A 19,516-nucleotide genomic window follows, 5' to 3' on the forward strand; every position below is an offset into this window, starting at 1 on the left:
AGAACGTCTTCTTATTTATTGGATCTGCCTCCTGCGTGGTTCCACCCTCCCCAGCTCCCTCAGCCCATTGCCAGTTTCGACCGCATCTTTATCATGTTTCCCCGAATTCCATTGGCTCGCAGAAACACACTACGATTCCCGAGATGCCCTGCGTGACGCCCTTACGTCTTCCGCCCCCTTGCTTATCATTGTAGAGCTTCCCATTGGCTTACTTCGCCACCACTCGGAAGAAGTAAACTACATTTCCCAGTGTGCCCCGTGGCGGGGTCTTGCTTCCGGCCGACGTGTCTTTCAGGAAGAGGAGCGGGTGACATGGCGCCTCCGGTCCCCGGCCCAGCCTCCGGTGGCTCCGGGGAAGTGGATGAGCTGTTCGACGTGAAGAACGCCTTCTACATCGGTAGCTACCAGCAGTGCATAAACGAGGCGCAGCGGGTGAAGGTGCGGCCGCGCAGGGGCGCGGGGACGCTGGGGGCGGAGGCGGAAGACGCTTCCTGGTGGCCGCGAGCCGCGTTCTGCGTCTAAAAACTTTCTCTTTTCTCTTCGCGTTTTTTGGGCCCCTGTCCACAGTTCAGTGAGGAGTAATCACTGTCCCATGACAGAACCCAGAGCAGTGACAGTTTACGGTACTGCTCACTGGTGCAGCGCTCTCTCTGCGCCCTTGGACGCGTTTGAGTAATGGAGGTGTTTATGCTGCTGTAGTGACAATAAGTGTTTTTTGTCTAGCCGTACCCTTAGTTCCCTTGAGATGGGGATTGTTGTTTATCCTCATTTTATGGATTAGAACACCAAAGTTCAGAGGGAGAAACCGCTTCCCCGACGTTTCCCTGGCCACCAAGTCCGGTTATTTCTCCCAGAGCTTACCCATTCATTCAGTCATTCATTCATTCATTTCTTCATTAAGCACTTTTATTATGGAACGGGCACTGTATTCCGCTGGACTCTGAATGATTACAGATAGTTTCCCAGCGCAGTGGCTCACGCCTGTAATTCCGGCACTTTGAGAGGCCGAGGCAGGCGGATCGCAGGAGCTCAGGAGTTGGAAACCAGCCTGGGCAACATGGTGAAACCCTGTCTCTACTAAAAATGCAAAAATTAGCCAGGCGTGGTGGCGGGCACCTGTAATCCTAGCTACTCGGGAGGCTGAGACAGAAGAATCGCTTGAACGGGAGGGAGGCGGAGGTTGTAGTGAGCCAAGATCACCACTGCACTCCAGCCTGGGTGACAAAATTCTAAGAATTAAAGACAGAGGAAAGAAACAGGAAAGGTGGCTTGCCAGTCAAGACAAGTTTATTTTAGAGAAAACTCGAGAGGTACCTTCTGGCCGAGTTGGGTCAGAGGCACTCTTTTACAGTCTAAAAGGTGTGGTTTTTTGTTTTTTGTTTTTTTGAGACGGAGTTTCGCTCTTGTTACCCAGGCTGGAGTGCAATGACACGATCTAAGGATTCAGGGTGGGAGAGTTGATCAGAGGCTTGGGCTGCTTCTCTGTCTCTTTGTTGTGCTTATCTGGGAAGGATAGTTGTGTGTCTGTTCCCATAGGTCTTTATACAGCTGCAGGCATACTCCCGAGTCTGCTTTAACTTCCCTGTCTTAGCGTACCTGCAGGGAAAGGAATGTGCTTATTAAGGCCCACTGTTTTACCGGGGCCCATTGTGTGAGGGCGAACTTTGGCAGTTACCCAAAAGACTTTCCACCACCTCCCTCTGTGCCCTAGCTGTCTTATCTGTGTTTTCCCGTCTGCTTTTTCTGGCTGCTTGTTGTTAGAGGAGAAGTGATTTCAGCCGGGCGCAGTGGCTCACGCCTGTAATCCCAGCACTTTGGGAGGCTGAGGCGGCTGGATCATGAGGTCAAGAGATCGAGACCATCCTGGTCAACATGGTGAAACCCCGTCTCTACTGAAAATACAAAAAAAGAGCTGGGCATGGTGGTGCGTGCCTGTAATCCCAGCTACTCAGGAGGCTGAGGCAGGAGAATTGCCTGAACCCAGGAGGCAGAGGTTGCGGTGAGCCAAGATCCCGCCATTGCACTCCAGCCTGGGTAACAAGAGCGAAACTCCGTCTCAAAAAAAAAAAAAAAAAAAAGAAGAGAAGTGATTTCCTTGAAATGCATGAGGCTAGAGAGAGAGCTGGAACTTAAAGTGGCAGTGTTTGTCCAAGATGAGGGTACTCCTGCTCTGTCAAAAGTGAGACGTTGTCTCAAAAAAAATCTGCCCGCCTCGGCCTCCCAAAGCCCTGGGATTACAGACGTGAGCCATCGCACTGAACCAAAAAAAAAAAAAGAATTTTTCTAGCAGGTTTTCTGACCTTCACCAGAACCCCCAGCTGGAAGGAAAAAAAAAAAAAAATGCAGAGGGAGATTTGAAACACAGAGAGGAGGCAGAGATGGGAGTGATGCGGCCAGAAGCTGAGGAATGTCACAGTCACCAGAAGCTGGGAAAGGCAGGGAAGCATCCTACCCTAGAGGTTTTGTAGGGAGTGTGGCTCTGCTGGCACCTTGACTTGGTACTAATGGCCTCCAGGACTGTGAGTGTGAGGGGAATTTTTTTTTTTTTTTTTTTTTTTTTTTTTGACGGAGTTTCACTCTTTCGCCCAGGCTGGAGGTGCCGTGGTGCGATCTCAGCTCACAGCAACCTCCACCTCCCAGGTTCAAGCCATTCTCCTGCCTCAGCCTCCCGAGTAGGTGGGATTACAGGCGTGCGCCAGCACACCTGGCTGATTTTTGAGGAATACATTTTTTCAGCCTTTTGGTCTGTGGTGGTTCGTGACAGTGGCCTGAGTAGCCTAAGATAGTCCCACCTGAGGTGACCCCAGGGAGAGCACCTGACATGTCTGTACCCTTTGTCCTAGCACTAAGCTACCATCGTGACATTTCTGGGTTTCTCAGACATTTGTCAGTTGCCCACAAGGTGGCAGGCACCGCCCAGCTGCTGGGGTTGAAGCAGCTCACAGGCCTTGAGTTGTTGACGGCACAGTGCAGTCTGGTCACTGGCTACAGGGACAAAGGGGAGGAGTCACTACCTCCAGGTTTCCGGCTACAGGGCCCCCATCCTGTCACCTGCCACAGCTTAAGCCACCTGGGGCTAGTGCTGGGGCCACCCTAGGGCCAGGTGACCTTGGTGGACGTGGCCTCCTGGCTTTGCTGGTTTCTGGGTTCCCCAGTGATCCTAGTGAGCCATTGGGAGAGCAATGCTCTCCCTCCCCGGGGTCACACATGCGTCCTGATGGTGGGATCGTCCTTGGGAATCAAAGAAAACCACAAAGGTTCCAGAGCCTCACATCAGGGTCACGGTCTCCACATTTGATGTTGTTACCTTCCTGGCGCTCTTCTCTCTCCAGTGCGCCCCGCAGCCTCTGAACACTAATGTACACACAGTCTCCTGGGCACCTGCATTTCACATGGGCGGCCGAGGCCACCCCGGTGCCTGCCATGGCACCCCACTGTGCCCTTGCTTTGAAAGCCCCAACAGCCAGCTTTTGTCTCTTTTTTTGGTCCCCTAAAGGTAGACAGGGTCTCACTGTCACCCAGGCCGGAATGCAGTGCAGTGGCATGATCATAGTCTCCTCTAGCCTTGACCTCCCAGGCTCCAGCAATCCTCCATCAGCCTCCCGAGTTGCTGGGACTAGAGGTGCACGTCACGACACCCAGCCAATTTTTAAAATTTTTTATAAACACAGTGTCTCAGACTGGGCGTGGTGGCTCACGCCTGTAATCCCAGCACTTTGGGAGGCCAAGGCAGGTGGATCATGAGGTCAGGAGATCAAGACCGTCCTGGCCAAGGTGGCAAAACCCAGGCTCTACTAAAAATACAAAAATTAGCCGGGCGTGGTGGTGGGTGCCTGTAGTCTCAGATAATCAGGAGGCTGAGGCAGCAGAATTGCTTGAACCCTGGAGGCAGAGGTTGCAGGGAGCTGAGGCCATCATGCCCCTACATTCCAGCCTGGGCGACCGAGTGTAACACCGTCTCAAACACACACACACACACACACACACACACACACGGTCTTGCTATGTTGCCTACGCTGGTCTCAAACCCCTGGACTTAAGCATTCATCCTGCTTTGGCTTCCCAAAGCACTGGGATTACAGGTATCAGCTCCCATACCTAGCCTCTCTTTTTACCTTTTTTGTGTGTGAGACAGTCTCTCACTCCTGTTGCTCAGGCTGCAGTGCAATGGCTCAATCTTGGCTCATTGCAAACTCCGCCTCCTGGGTTCAAATGATTCTCCTGCCTCAGCCTCCTCAAGTAGCTGGGCTTACAGGCACGCACTACCATGCCCAGCTAATCTTGTATTCTTAGTAGAGACGGGGTTTCTCCATGTTGGTCACGCTGGTCTTGAACCCCCGACCTCTCAGGTGATCCACCCGCCTCGACCTCCCAAAGTGCTGGGATTACAGGCTTGAGCCACCGCGCCCGGCCTGCCTCTCTGTTTTTAAACTGAGAGTCGCATGGGGCCCCAGGCTTGTCACCTCTCTGATGTCCACCTCAGAAGGTTGCTTGAGAGTTATTTATGAACTAGTTTTGAGACAGTCTCTCTCCATTGCCCAGGCTGGAGTGCAGTGGTGCAGTCTTGGCTCACTGCAGCCTCGACCTTCCAGGTTCAAGCAATTCTCCTGCCTCAGCCTCCAGAGTAGCCGGGACTATAGCCATAAGCCACTGCTCCCAACTGATTTTGTATTTTTAGTAGAGACAGGGTTTCACCATGTTTTCCCGGCTGGTCTGGAACTCCTGACCTCAGGTGATCCACCCGCCTGGGCCTCATGAAGTACAGGGATTACAGGTGTGAGCCACTGCACCCAGCCTGTAATATTTTTCTTTGCATACTTGAGTATATCTCTCACCTCTCCATCCCACTTGCCGGTGGGGCTCCATTTCTGCAGCCTCCATCCTCCAAATGCCTTTGACATTCTTCTAGGAGTGAGTGAGTTATTGAGACAGCGTTTTGCTCTTGTCACCCAGGCTGGAGTGCAATGGCGCGATCACGGCTCACCGCATCCTCCACCTCCCGGGTTCAAGCAGTTCTCCTGCCTCAGCCTCCCAAGTAGCTGGGATTACAGGCATGTACCACCATGCTCGGCTAATTCTGTATTTCTAGTAGAGATGAGGTTTCTCCATGTTGGTCAGGCTGGTCTTGAACTCCTGACCTCAGGTGATCCACCTGCCTTAGCTTCCCAAAGTGCTGGGATGACAGGCATGAGCCACTGCGCCCAGCCGGAGTTATTTATTTAGAAAACATCTCATTCCAAAACCCAGCCAGATACCTAGTCTGGCTACCAGAGTCTGAACAGAAGCTGCTGGGGCCTCTTGGCACCACCAGCCTGAGTCAGGCTGGGGCCAGGTCTTCGGTGGAGATGAGGGATGAGGACACGTTTGACACCCACACTCCCCCCTTAGGCAGGCGAGAAGGAAGAGATGTGTCTTGGAATCTGTGGTTCTCTGCCTCAGGGGACAGGGTAGCACAGCCCCGCCCACCCGGTTTGGGCGCTGGATCCTTTGCCCCTGTACCACGGCGCTGGCAGGTCCTCTTGCTGAGAGCCCTCTCCATCCCTCCCATTTAGAGGTGGTTGGAGTGACGATGCCAAGGTGGCTGGGCCCCTTCCGAATTGCACTTTCCTCTTGAAGCCCCCAGGCGCCTGTGCCAGCACCCTCAGGCCACAGGCTGAGCTGCACTGTGTCCACCTGCGTGGGCATCCTGGGAAGTCAGCCAGCCCCTGGGGGTACTCTGCGAAGCGGTGCTCCAGAGGAGGGCCCCAGCCTTCCTGCCTGGCCTGGGCCCAGGGGCAGCTTCCTGATCATCCCGAAATGGGTATTGCCACAGGTCACCTCCCTCCTGCTCCTCAGTTCTGTGCAGTGGCTGGGCCGTGGGGGGTGTGGCCCAAGTACAGGGCCATCCCCAGGCTCTCCCCTGGCCAGGGCTGGGCACAGATGTTACCACACTGGGACAGCCCAACTGAGCTCAAAATGTCTTGAGACAAAAACAGAACAGAATCAAGCCACAGTGGCCCCAAGTCCAGCAGTTAGAGGTGCAGGCGCCACCCTGGCTCCTCGAGTGTGGCTGGAGCAGGCACTGGACTTTGGGAGCAAGCCTTCTTCCTGGGGTGGTGTCGGGGTGGGATGAGATCAGGTACCCCCGTGTAGGGTGCCCCCAGCAGAAGCCACTCTCAGGCTCCCCAAGGTCACGGGCAGTGGAGGATCAGAGCTAGGACTCAGACCTTCAACCCCGCTGGAGAAGTCACCTGTCCCCAGCATACAGGGGCCTGTCTGTCTGCCATGCTCACCCTGTGTTGTGTGGCTGCACGGGGCCTCCTGTGCATCATGACCCACGTTGGTTCCCACAGCTGTCAAACCCAGAGAGAGACGTGGAAAGAGACGTCTTCCTGTATAGAGCATACGTCGCGCAGGTGAGTGCGGGCCTGGGGCCGGGGGTGAGAGTGATGAACAGAGTAGAGGGTGGGGCTGGGGGCAGGGACAGCAAACAAAGCAGGGACCTAGGCCTGTGCGTCCAGTGACTGTGAACAGCCAGTGCAGCCAGCACGTGAAGGCAGCTGTGTCACACAGGCCCGAGACTACCATAGCAGGGGGCCTGGGTCACAGCTTCTTGATTTTTATTTATTTATTTATTTAGAGACAGAGTCTCCCTCTGTTGCCCAGGTTGGAGTGCAGTGGTGTGATCTCGGCTCACCAAAACCTCCATCTCCCAGGTTCAAGTGATTCTCTTGCCTCAGCCTCCTGAGTAGCTGGGATTATAGGTACCCACCACCATGCCCAGCTAATTTTTATACTTTTAGTAGAGATGGAGTTTCTCCATGTTGGTCAGGCTGGTCTCAAACTCCTGACCTCAGGTGATCCACCTGCCTCAGCCTCCCAAAGAGCTGGGATTACAGACATGAGCCACCATGCCCAGGTGATTTTTTTTTTTTTTTTTTTTTTTAAATAATTTGTAGGAACCAGGCACGGTGGCTCACACCTGTAATCTCAGCAGTTTGGGAGGCTGAGGTGGGAGGATCACTTGAAGCCAGGAGTTCAAGACCAGCCTGGGCAACATACTGAGACGTCCATCTCTACAAAAAATTTTAAAAATAAGCCAGGCATGATGGCATGTGCCTAGAGTCCCAGCTACTTGGGAGGCTGTGAGGGCTGGGCCCCTGGCTGCAGATGTGACCGTAGTGTCATTGTGGTCCTCTTTGGGAGGGCCGATGGGTGGAGCAGGGCTGGCTGGGGGCATGTCCTGCTTTGTAGAATCACATGCCACAGCCCCCAGTCGCTACTGCTGCCCCGCCCCCGATGACATGCCCATCCTCACCTTCACCTCACACCAGAGGTGGACAGCTCAGGGGGACAGACAGTAACCCGCCAGGGTCCCCAGCTCAGAGCATGGGCAGTGTGGCCCCACAGATGAAGACACACCTGCTGCTCATGGCAGGTGATGCCATGCCACACCCACCTCCACCATGTACTGCAGTGGGGGTGGCCCTTGCTGGGTTGAGGGGTCCCTGGTAGGGCAGGGGCATCCCATCTGGGGCTCTCCCTGCCAAGGTGAGGACATGGATATCCTCTGGGGCGGGTGGGTGACCAAGCTGACGCCTTGTCCCCACTACAGAGGAAGTTTGGCGTGGTCCTGGATGAGATCAAACCCTCCTCGGCCCCCGAGCTCCAGGCCGTTCGCATGTTCGCTGACTACCTCGCCCACGAGAGCCGGAGGTGAGGCCCCAGAGGGCAGACTGGCCTGGGGCGTGGGGCCTTCTCTGAGGCCTGTTGGTTATGAACCTGGGGGGGCGGTGCGCGTGGTGTGCAGCACACAGCACCTTCAGATGAGGCGCCTCTCCCCTCTGCCCCCCTGCTTCTTTGTGTGTTCAGTTTCCCTCACCTGCACAGCAGTGAGGACTGGTCCTGGACCCTGCTTCAAAGGGGAGAGCCAGAGACAGTGCCGTGTGTGCACCTGCCCTCACGGCCCACAGGGCACTCTCTGGACCTAGAATTGAGAATGTCAGTCAATGAGACCCCAAGATAGCCCAGGGCTCAGCGGGGTGGGGCCTTCCAATCAGTTTCTTTTTCTTTTTTTCTTTTTTGAGTTGGAGTCTCCCTCTGTTGCCCAGGCTGGAATGTAATGGTGCGTTCTCAGCTCACTGCAACCTCCACCTCCTGGGTTCAAACGATTTTTCTGTCTCAGCCTCCCTAGTAACTGGAACCACAGCCATGTGCCACCACACCCAGCTCGTTTTTTTTTTATTTTAGCAGAGACGGGGTTTTACCATGTTGCCCAGGGTGGTTTCAAATTCCTGAGCTCAGGCGATCTGCCTATCTCACCCTCCCAAATGCGATCAGTTTTCTAGTCCCAGCTAGTCAGGGACTCTGTCCTGCCAGTGCCCCCCTTCAAGCCCAGGTGGAGGGCGGGTGAGGCCATGCCAGTCCTGCCCCTGAGCCACAGGCCAGCATTGGTCAAATGCCCATGGGCAGCAGCCAAAGGGAGAGGGGGCTGGGCTGTGGGGACCCAAGAACCCTGCCCCCTCCCGCTGTGGGGTTGGAGTGGGGGTCTGGGACGAGGAGACCGCTGTGATCCTGTTCTTCCTTGGCCCATGGAGGCAGTGTTCCGACTACTGCCTCCCTTCACCCAAAGATGCTGGGATTGCTGGGAGCTGACTCCTGTGCAGAGGCAGCATAGTGGGGTGAATGGGGTCCGCCAAAAGGCATGTCCGTATCCCATCCAATGTGTTTGTGAATGTGATACCATTTTAAAACAGTGTCTCTGGTCTACGGCCCTACCACTTTCAACACTCCCGATTTTGTCTGATCTCGGAAGCTAAGCAGTTTCGGGCCCGGTTAGTACTTGGATGGGAGAAAAAGCGACTTTGCCAATCAAATTAAGAGATGAGGAGATGGGCCGGGCGCGGTGGCTCAAGCCCGTAATCCCAGCACTTTGGGAGGCCGAGGCGGGTGGATCACGAGGTCAAGAGATCGAGACCATCCTGGTCAACATGGTGAAACCCCGTCTCTACTAAAGGTGCAAAAAATTAGCTGGGCATGGTGGCGCGTGCCTGTAATCCCAGCTACTCGGGAGGCTGAGGCAGGAGAATTGCCTGAACCCAGGAGGCGGAGGTTGCGGTGAGCCGAGATCGCGCCATTGTACTCCAGCCTGGGTAACAAGAGCGAAACTCCATCTCAAAAAAAAAAAAAAAAAAAAAAAGAGAGAGATAAAAGAAGGGCCAGTTTTAGCTGGAAAGGCAAGAAAAAGAAAAAAAGAAAATGAGGGCCGGGTGCAGTGGCTCACGCTTGTAATCCCAGTACTTTGGGAGGCTGAGGCTGGCAGATCACCTGAGGTCAGGAGTTTTCGAGACCAGACTGGCCAACATGGAGAAACCCCGTTTCTATTAAAAATACAGAATTAACAGGGCGTGACGGCACATGTCTGTGATCCCAGCTGCTGGGGGGCTGGGGCAGGAGAATCGCTTGAACCAGGGAAACGGAGATTGCAGTGAGCCAAGATCGTGCCAGTGCGCTCCAGCCTGGGCGACAGAGGGGGACCGTCTCCAAAACAGAAAACTGGGGAGGGGGCAGGCACAGTGGTTTACCCCGTAATCCCAGCACTTTGGGAGGCTGAGGCGGGTGGATCACAAGGTCAAGAGATTGACGCCATCCTGGCCAACATGGCGAAACCCCATGTCTACTAAAAATACAAAAATTAACAGGGCACAGTGGGGTGCACCTGTAGTCCCAGCCACTCCGGAGACTGATGCAGGAGAATCACTCGAACCCAGGAGGCGGAGTTTGCAGTGAGCCGAGATGGTACCACTGCACTCCAGCCTGGTGACAGAGTGAGACTCTGTCTCAAAAAAGAAAAAAGGGCCAGGCGCAGCCCACAGCATTAAGCCCACGTGACAACAGAGACAGACCGGGGTGACATGTCTGCCAGCTGAGGAGCGCCAGGAGTGGCTGGCAGCCACGAGAGCCGCGGGAGAGGTGTGGGACGGCCTCGCCCTCCAGCCTCCACATGGAGCCAGCCCTGCCGCCACCTTGACGGTGGACTCGCGCCTCCAGAGCTGTGAGAAACGAAGCCCTGGTGTCCTCGGATTGCCCAGGTTGTGGCGCTTTGCCACAGCAACTCCAGAACATTCGGATGGGCGACCTCCCAGGGTCACTGTTTCTCCCACCCTGCACCTCACCAGCTGGGGTGAAGGCGGGGAACCCTGGGTCCCCCCGGAGCAGCGGCTGCCGTGAGCATCACAGCAAACAGCCCGGGAGAGCAGGCGGTCCAGCCAGGCGTTTGTGCTGCGTCTGTCCGGCCGCACAGCCGCTGCTGCCTCACTGGCAGGACGCCCCGGGACTGGAGGAGCCTCCATGAGTAATTGGTTTTGGTTTTGAGTTCTCTGTTCTGTTTTTTTGAGACAAAGTATTTTGCTCTGTTGCCCAGGCTGGAGTGCAATGATGTGATCTCAGCTCACCGCAACCTCCGCCTCCCGGGTTCAAGCAATTCTCCCGCCTCTGCCTCCTGAGTAACTAGAATTGCAGGCATATGCCACCGTGACCAGCTTTTTTTTTTTTTTTTTTTTTTTTTAAGTAGAAACAGGATTTCACCATGTTGGTTAGGCTGGTCTTGAACTCCTGACCTTGTGATCTACCCACCTCAGCCTCCCAAAGTGCTGGGATTACAGGTGTGAGCCACGGCACCAGGCTGTGTTTTTCTTGAGATAGGGTCTTGCTTTGTCACTCAGCCTGGCATACAGTGGCATAATCTTGACTCACTGCTGCCTTGATCTCCCAGGCTCAAGTGATCCTCCCACCTCAGCCTCCCAAGTAGCTGGGACTACAGGCACGACATACCACCATGCCCAGCTAATTTTTGTGTTTTTTGTAGAGATGGGGTTTCACCACGTTGCCCAGGCTGGTCTCAAACTCCTGGGCTCGTGATCCGCCCAGTAATTGCTTTTGTTGCTGTTTGTTTTTGAGATGGTCTCGCTCTGCCACCGAGGCTGGAGTGCACGGGTGCAACCACAGCTCACTGCATCTTCAACCTCCCAGGCTGAAGCCATCCTCCTGCCTCAGCCTCCCAAGTAGTTGGGACTACAGGTGCCACCAGGCCCAGCTGACTTTTTTTGTAGAAAAAGGGTCCTATTATGTTGCCCAGGGTGGTCTTGAACTCCTGACCTTAAGCAATCCTCCTGCCTTGGCCTCCCAAAGCACTGGGGTTACAGACACGCCGGGACACCCGGCCCCATTGGTTTGTAACACCTCAGGATGACAACCTTCCGGTACCAATACTACAACAGCTGGCAGCGTTTACGCACTTTCATGTGCCGGAGCCTCAGGAAGCTTCGTAAGGGGGCCTTGAGTGCTGCATCCCACGTGACCCCTGTAACATGGTTCCTCAGCACGGGGAAACTGACTCTGACCTGAAGTCACTCGTCTATCAGGCCTGGCACCGTGGCCTCAGGAAGCTTCGTAAGGGGGCCTTGAGTGCTGCATCCCACGTGACCCCTGTAACATGGTTCCTCAGCACGGGGAAACTGACTCTGACCTGAAGTCACTCGTCTATCAGGCCTGGCACCGTGGCACGTCCTCAGTGGAGCCTGGTTGGCAACAGACACGCTGTGCTCTTGGTGACTCAGGCCCTGGGCAGACAGCCCCCAGATCCGCTTGGATGCTTATGGGGTCACGGAGCTGTGTGTGGACCCAGGGGAACACCAGCTTTGCTCTAGGGTATCTCCCTCGCCCGCCTTCTCTTGTCAGCTGCTCAGTAGCCATGGGGAATGGAGGGTCTGGGTCCAGTTGGGGACATAGAGACGAGTGACCTGCGCCCTTGGGGGAGCCCAGCCAGTCCTCAGCCTCACCTGGGCTCAAGCTTGGCCCTGGCCTGCAGCACGCTGGTCATCTTCAGGGTGCAGCTGGCATGCTGGACTCTTCAGGGACTGAGGGCAGCCACCCTGGCAGTGGGGGTGCCCCAGGGCTCCCATCCTCCTGCACGGCCCCTTGGTACCCTGGCCAAGTTCCTGCTAGAAGATTTGGCCTTGAAGCCCACAGGGCCGATTGGTTATGGTCAGGAGTCCCAGCTGGGCCTACCAGCCTCCTTGGGAAGGTGGGTGAGGTTGGTGTCAGACTGGCAGTGCCTCCTCATGTCCCCTTGGGCACCCCATCCCACATGTCCCAGCCTTGGGATCCTTATCTGGACCGGCATAAGAGGTGCCTCATAGGGAGGGAGGGAGGGCATGTCGGGGCTGCTCTGCACCCCCAGTGCCTGGCTCACCCTCCCTGGGCCTGTCTGCTCCCAAGGAAGGGGAGCCTCTGAGATCCCGCAGGGCCGCCCCCGCTGTGGGTCCTGAGCATCTGTGTCTTGCAGGGACAGCATTGTGGCCGAGCTGGACCGAGAGATGAGCAGGAGCGTGGATGTGACCAACACCACCTTCCTGCTCATGGCCGCCTCCGTCTATCTCCACGACCAGAACCCGGACGCCGCCCTGCGTGCCCTGCACCAGGGGGACAGCCTGGAGTGGTGAGTGGCCGCCCTGCTCTGGGGCCAGCCTGGGAGGCAGGTGCCCCCCACCACATCTCCAGGCTGCGCACACATGGCCTGACTGGCCGTCGTCATGGGAACAGGGAATGAGGTGGCACTGAAACGAGGCCCCGGCCTGTTGTCCAGGCTCCAAGGACACGGTGCCCAGGCTGCAAACCCTCTGTTCCCAAGGGCAGAGCAGAAAGCAGCTTTGTCTCTGCTTGGCTTCTGTGTCCCCACCCCCCCACAAAGCCTTCTGTGCCTCGGCCCTGGGCCCAGTCTCTCACACTTCCCCAGGCCCCCCACACTGGTGCTTCCCCAGGGCCGTCTGGGGTTGGGGTGCTGGAGCCCTGCAGAGTGAGTTCGGTGCCTCCTCCACCCCACGATGTGACTCTGGGCCGTGTCCAGGGCACTGGTCACAGAAAGTGTGTCGGCTCTTCCCGGCGAGCTGTCGTGGAGTGCCTGCCTTCTGCCATGAGTCCCAAGCTGGGCATTACACGGGAGCTGTGGATCGGCTCCTGTCCCACTTCCATGCACAGAGGGCTGAGAATGGAGGGCGGCAGCCAGGCGTGGTGGCGTGCACCCATTCCAGCTGCTCAGGAGGCGGAAGCGGGAGGTGGAGCTGTGATGGCACCACTGCTCTCCAGCCTGGGCAGCCAGACCCTGTCTCACAAAAAAAAAATCAATAGAGATGTCATGCTGCCGGCGGGCCGGTGGACACGGTGCTGGACCAGGCGCTGGCTCCTGTTGGCGGTCACGGCCGCCTGGGGCCGAGAAGGATGAGGAGACCTGCAGGGAGTGGCTGGCCCCAGGGCCCCGCTGCTGGTGCAGGAACAGGGCAGGTGCTTGCCCTTCCTCTGGGGCCTTGTTCCTGAGCACCCACTGCCGCGGGGGTGTTGATGAGTCCGGGCAGGGTGCTCTGTCTGCAGGCACAGCCTGTGGAGGCTGCTGCTTCTCCTGTGGGCAATGAGTGGGCCGAGGACTAGAGCCCCGCCCTGGGGACCCCTGTCCCCCCAGAGCTCCTGGGCCTGAGCGAGCTGAGTGGTGACATGTGGGAGTGTGGGTGTCCCCCTCTGCTGGACAGGGCTGGTGTCCTAAGCAGACGGCTTAGGAACATTCCAGACACACAGAGTGAACCCTGGGTGTGGAGGGGCTGTGCAGTGTGTGTGTGTGGCCACCTGCTGACCACGACCCACCCTGCCCTGCAGCACAGCCATGACCGTGCAGATCCTGCTGAAGCTGGACCGCCTGGACCTCGCCCGGTGAGCCCTCCCGCCCCCTCTCTACCACACGAGCCACAGCCTGGCCACATTGGGACCCCATGGCCCAGAGTGTCTGTGGTTACGTCATTACTCTTGATGTCCACGGGGCTGGCCATCACTCAGCCCCTCTCTGCAGTATTGCCAGGGAGGAGCGCCACGGCTATCTGTGCCTCCGTTTCTCTCTATGCAGTGGGTGGCAGGCCTGTCCCACAGGGTGAGGGTGAGCTTTGTGGAGGGAGTGGAGGCTGTGCCCGGAGGAACATGTCACTTGGCCGGCTTGTGACTGTGCCATGGGGCTGGCAGGGCCTGCACGTGGCATCCGCCGGTCGGAGGCTGTGGCTGGGGTCTGGCACTCCTCTGCTGCCATTTCCAAAGCCCTTGCCTCAGAGTTGTTCACGCTGTGGCTCCGTGGCCCTTCCCTGCATTACATTCTCTGTGGAGTGAGTGTCTCCCGAGCCCTACCTCGTGCGGGCCACCCTGGGGGTCCGTAGCTGGTGCCAGTCCAGCCTTCCAGGGCCTGCATGTGGCCGAACAGGCAAGGCAGCTTAGGAACTCAGTCGAGGGAGATGTGTGTGCAGGGGAGCACGTGGGAGGGGCCGTCCCTGAGCTCCAGTGGGCCCCAAGTGGGAATAAGGCAGGGATGACCAGGCCGGGTCCTCGGCCACTCAGCCCCTCCTTCCTCCATCCCCGCCCCAGGAAGGAGCTGAAGAGAATGCAGGACCTGGACGAGGATGCCACCCTCACCCAGCTTGCCACCGCCTGGGTCAGCCTGGCCACGGTGAGTCCCAGGCCACAGAGCAGGCGGGCATTGCAGGCACCTGGCTGAGCGGGGTCTGTGGGCACCCTGCACCTATGCCCAGGCTTGCCGGCCATTCCAGTGGGACTCCAGGATCAGGCCATGGCCCCTGCCAGCCTGGCACAGCTCTCAGCCTTGACTCCATTCCGGCTTCTCACAGCCAAGCAACTCGGCCAGAGCCAAGAGATGGTGGGGGCGGGGACGGGCGTTCCTGAGCCAGAGGTGCAGGCCTCCGCCACGACTAGCGGCCCAGCCACCCCAGCAGCCCCTCCTCCCCGCAGGGCTTCCTGGGGTTTCCTTCGGCTCAGCTTTGCTCTCCAGGGTCCTGGTCCCCAGCCATAGCAGCGCTGGAGATGTCCTCAGCTCCCAGGCCTGGGCATCCCCACTGGCAACAGCCCCCTCCTGGTTTCTGGGACTTGGCCCCCTTCTGAGCCACTCTTTTGTGCAGGCCTGTTAAAATGCACTCCCTGGGCCGGGCGGAGTGGCTCACGCCTGTAATCCCAGCACTTCTGGACGCCAAGGTGGGTGGATCATGAGGTCAGGAGTTTGAGACCAGCCTGGCCAACATGTTGAAAACCCATCTCTACTAAAAATACAGAAATCAGCTGGGTGATGCACAGCTGTAAGCCCAGCTACTCGGGAGGCTGAGGCAGGAGAATCTCTTGAGCCCAAGAGGCAGAGGTTGGGTGACAGAACAAGGCTCCATCTCAAAAAAAAAGAAAACAGTGTGCTCCCTGTCCCTGCTCCCCAGGAGGGTGCAGCCTCACCCAGATGGACTTGCAGTGTCCGTCCAGTGTGGTGGGACGGGCCCTGGCAGCCCTCTTGGGTAGTTTGAGCTGTTTTCACAGCCTGTCTTGGCCTCAGGCTCCCCCTGCAAGTGGCTCGCTGTCCCGAACAAGTGGACGGCTCAGGGCTGCTGGTCACAGAGCTGACTCCTCCGACCGGTCCGGTGACCCAGCAGTCCCCACTCAGACCCTGGCCCAGCCACCCGTGCACTGCACCCCTGGAAGCCCCAGGTTCCACCTCTGTGTACCCAGTGCTCCGGGAGCCGGGTGGGAGGTAGGGCAGGAGGCCTCGTCAGCAGAGTACCAACTACCAGCGGTCCCCATGGTGATGAGTGGCCGTGCTGTGAACCTGGCACACCAGATTCGCCTCCGCAAAGTGCTGGAGTTGCCCCACTGGGGGAGGGGGCCGGCAGCAGGAGCACAGGCGATAAAACCGGACCCTCCCCACAGGGCGGCGAGAAGCTGCAGGATGCCTACTACGTCTTCCAGGAGCTGGCTGACAAGTGCTCACCCACCCTGCTGCTGCTCAACGGACAGGCGGCCTGCCACATGGCCCAGGGCCGCTGGGAGGCTGCCGAGGGCCTGCTGCAAGAGGCACTGGATAAGGTAGGCACAGGCCCGTCCCGCAGTGGGGCCGGCGGGAAGCCAGGTGGCCGGAGGGCAGGGAGGACAGAAACAAGTGTAGCAGAGACCCCCCTGGGTGTGCCCAGTCAGCAGTGAGGCCTACAAAGCAGAGATCGTACCTGCAAATCGGTCCGGATTCCGACCTCGCAGAAACGGGGCATCCGGGCAGCCTGGGCCTCAGTGACCTGAGCTGTCCTTGCTGTCACCCCAGGGCCTGCACATGGGACCTCTCCCCTGAGTACGTATTCAGTACTTGAGGGAGGCTCCCAGTCCTCATCTGGAGGAGAGCGTGCTGTGGACAGGCGGTGTCCCCTTCGCGGAGAGAGCGCCGCCTGCCCGGGGTGGATGCAGCTGTCTCCTGCCTCACGTCTGCAGTCCTGTCTTTTTTTTATAAATTTTTTTGAGATGGAGTTTCACTCTTGTCACCCCGGCTGGAGTGCAGTGGCGTGATCTCAGCTCACTGCAACCTCTGCCTCCTGGGTTCAAGCGATTCTGCCTCAGCCTATCGAGTAGCTGGGATTACAGGCGCATGCCGCCATGCCTGGCTAATTTTTGCATTTTTAGTAAAGACAGGGTTTCACCGTCTTGGCCAGGCTGGTCTCAAACTGCTGACCTCAGCTGATCTGCCCGCCTCGGCCTCCCAAAGTGCTGGGATTATAGGTATGAGCCACCACACCTGGCCATCTGCTGTCTTTCTGAAGAGTTTGTTATTGTAAATTTAAAATACATTAATATTTTGTAGAGATGGGGTTGTTCTTGCTGTATTGCCCAGGTTGGTCTCAAACTCCTGGCCTCAAGTGATCCTCCCACCTCAGCCTCCCAAAGCACTAGGGTTATAGGTGTGAGCCACCGTGCTCAGTGGATGATTATTATTACTTATTTATTTATTTTTAAGATGGGGTTTCGCTCTTGTTGCCCAGGCTAGAGTGCAGTGGTGTGATTTCAGCTCATTTCAACCTCTGCCTGCCCAGTTCAAGCGATTCTCCTGCCTCAGCCTCCCAAGTAGCTGGGACTACAGGTGCATGCCCCCATGCCCAGCTAATTTTTGTATTTTTTGTAGAGACCCAGTTTCTCCATGTTGGCCAGGCTGGTCTTAACCTCTTGACCTCGTGATCCGCCCACCTTGGCCTCCCAAAGTGCTGGGATTACATGGATGAGCTGCCGTGCCTGGCCTATTGTTTTTATAATCAGAAAGGACATCAAAGCTTTTTCCATTTTGGAGAAACAGGTTTTTTGGGTTTGTTTTTTTGTTTTTTTTCTGTGCTTTGAGACAGGATGTGCCACCACACCTGGCTAATTTTTGTATTTTTTGTTAGAGATGGTTTCTCACTGTGTGGTCCAGGTTAGTCTTGAACTCCTGGGCTCAAGCAGTTCTCACCCTCCTTGGCCTTCTGAAGTGCTGGGACGACAGGCCTGTGCCACTGCACCCAGCCGACATCGAGTGTTAATCCACTGACAAACACCGCTTCAGCTCTCCTCCCTGCCTCACGTTCCCGGGCCTGAGTTATCATCAGAAAGTTGTTTGCAGAGCGGGGCAGGCCAGGGGGTGTCAGGCTGGCTCCATCACAGGCTGGAGGCTGCTCCTCCTGGGTGGGGTTCGTCTTTAGCTCTGAGCAGTTAGGGCTGGTCAGGAGCTCACAGCATGATGCGGCATCTCAGACAGGCTGTGTGTCCCTCACTGCCCCAGGGGCTGAGACTGGCGCCCTCCTCCATCACCCTGCCCCTCCCTGCTACCTGAGAACACCTGGATGGATGTGTGTTCTGTGTTCATGGCCGCCTCCTCATGGGGCTTTTGTTACCCCTCTCAGGTGACACACTCCGTGACTCACCCGTTAGACAACTCCCTTCTGTCCTGTCTCCTGAAACACCACCCGGGGCCGGCTGGCTGTGCCCCATGGCCCTGGGGGCCTCCGCATGGCTGTGGTCACCCTGCATTCTTGCCGGGCTTCCAGGAGGCACTCAGGTCCCCCCACTTCTCTTTGGAGCCACCTCATGGCTGCTCCTGTGAGTGCAAGCTGGTGCCCCCTTAATGGTGGAGACTGAGACTCAGGAAAGTCCAGTCTCCAAAAAGGTGCCCCGCTGTGGGCAGGCTGGGCTCCTGGTGTGTCCCAGCTGGTGCCTCTGTGCCCCAAGCGGACACCAGGGCTCTGGCGTAGGTGATTCCCAGGGTCCTGTGTGCCTGGGAGCTTAGAGTAAGTGGGTCAGGCAAGGTCACCTGCCGAGGTTTCTCGGGGTTCATTGTGCCACAGGAGTGCAGGCCATCTCGGCTTTGAGATGTGTGGGACAAATACATCCTTCCCAAGTCTCCACAAACGAGGGGTCGTGCCCCAGACTGGACCACAGATGGGGAAACTGAGGCTCAGCGAGCAGGTGGCCCCTTGGCACCGTATCGCCTGAGGTCTCCACCTTGCAGAGGGGTGGGCAGGGGGACTCTGGCAGTGTCGGTCCCAGTCCACCTCTGAGGAGGTGACCTTTTGTGGTCCTGGCCAAGGTGGGGGTGATGGGCAGGCCTGGGGGCTCGAGTGGCTGACCCTGCCTGTCGCGTCTGCCTGGGTCTCTAGGACAGCGGCTACCCAGAGACGCTGGTCAACCTCATCGTCCTCTCGCAGCACCTGGGCAAGCCCCCCGAGGTAAGCGGCCCCCAGGGCTCCAGGCCAACCCTAATGACCAGACCCTGGGACCCCAGCCTGGGGTCCTAATCCCTAGATCCCTGGGAAGGCTCTGCACACAGTGTGTCCATCAAAGCCCACCTCCCTCACAAACCCTGCACCCCCAACCCATCTTCACCTGGGGTCCTGTCCAGCCGGCTCCCCTGAACTCCACGGCGCATCTGCCACTACGTGCAGAAGCCAACACTGCTCCAGGGGTCGGCCCTGGCTCCTGCCCCCATCCACCCCCGTCCTGCAGGTCAGAGCTGCTGTGGGGTCCCCATGTTCGGCTCACCCGCCTCCCTGCCTCCCCTGCAGGTGACAAACCGATACCTGTCCCAGCTGAAGGATGCCCACAGGTCCCATCCCTTCATCAAGGAATACCAGGCCAAGGTGAATGGCGGGGGTGGCCTGTCCCCAAGAACCAGGCCAGGGGGCACCTGGAACTCAGCCTAGACTCACATGCAGCCTCTCTCCCTCCCTTTTCTCCCCCACCTGTCTCCCCACACCCCGCCCCCACCCTGTGTCGCCTGCTTCTCGCTGAAGGAGAACGACTTTGACAGGCTGGTACTACAGTATGCTCCCAGCGCCTGAGGCCGGCCCAGAGCTGTCAGGACCTTGAAGCCACGACAGAGGCCAGGAGTCCTGCAGCCCTCCCCACCCGGCACCTACCCTGCGTCCTCTCTGGGGGCAGGAGCCCGGCCCCAGCACCTGCATCTGTCAATAAATGTCTCCAGAGTGTTCCCACCTGATGATGTGCTCTGGCCGCTTTGCTGGGGGGTGTGGGAGGTGATGCTCAGGGAGAGTCCTGGGGCACTGGCACCCAGGGCTGTTTCGGGAGACCAGCATTTCTGGTGAGCCCCAGCTGTGCAGACCTCTACCCCACCCTCACACAGCCACAGCTGCTCCTGCCAAGCCAGAGG

General features: G+C 57.6%; 1 protein-coding gene across 2 annotated transcripts; it reads left to right on the plus strand.

The window, feature by feature from the left end:
• The first annotated feature begins 259 nt into the window (after nt 1-259).
• COPE (COPI coat complex subunit epsilon) lies at nt 260-19,345 on the plus strand. 2 transcript variants are annotated; one of them, XM_003942298.4, is made up of 10 exons: nt 261-438; nt 6,333-6,395; nt 7,595-7,695; nt 12,326-12,478; nt 13,687-13,740; nt 14,437-14,518; nt 15,772-15,927; nt 18,507-18,575; nt 18,912-18,986; nt 19,140-19,345. In XM_003942298.4, exons 1-10 carry the CDS (start codon nt 313-315, stop codon nt 19,185-19,187), a joined length of 927 nt encoding a protein of 308 aa, XP_003942347.1. In that variant the 5' UTR covers nt 261-312; the 3' UTR covers nt 19,188-19,345. The 2 variants fall into 2 exon arrangements, with proteins under 2 accessions (XP_074240466.1, XP_003942347.1); XM_074384365.1 differs by lacking the exon at nt 18,912-18,986 and having other exon boundaries at nt 260-438.
• The last annotated feature ends 171 nt before the right edge of the window (nt 19,346-19,516 follow it).

The sequence above is a fragment of the Saimiri boliviensis genome, chromosome 14 (assembly GCF_048565385.1).
Source record: "Saimiri boliviensis isolate mSaiBol1 chromosome 14, mSaiBol1.pri, whole genome shotgun sequence".
Classification (NCBI taxonomy): domain Eukaryota; kingdom Metazoa; phylum Chordata; class Mammalia; order Primates; family Cebidae; genus Saimiri; species Saimiri boliviensis.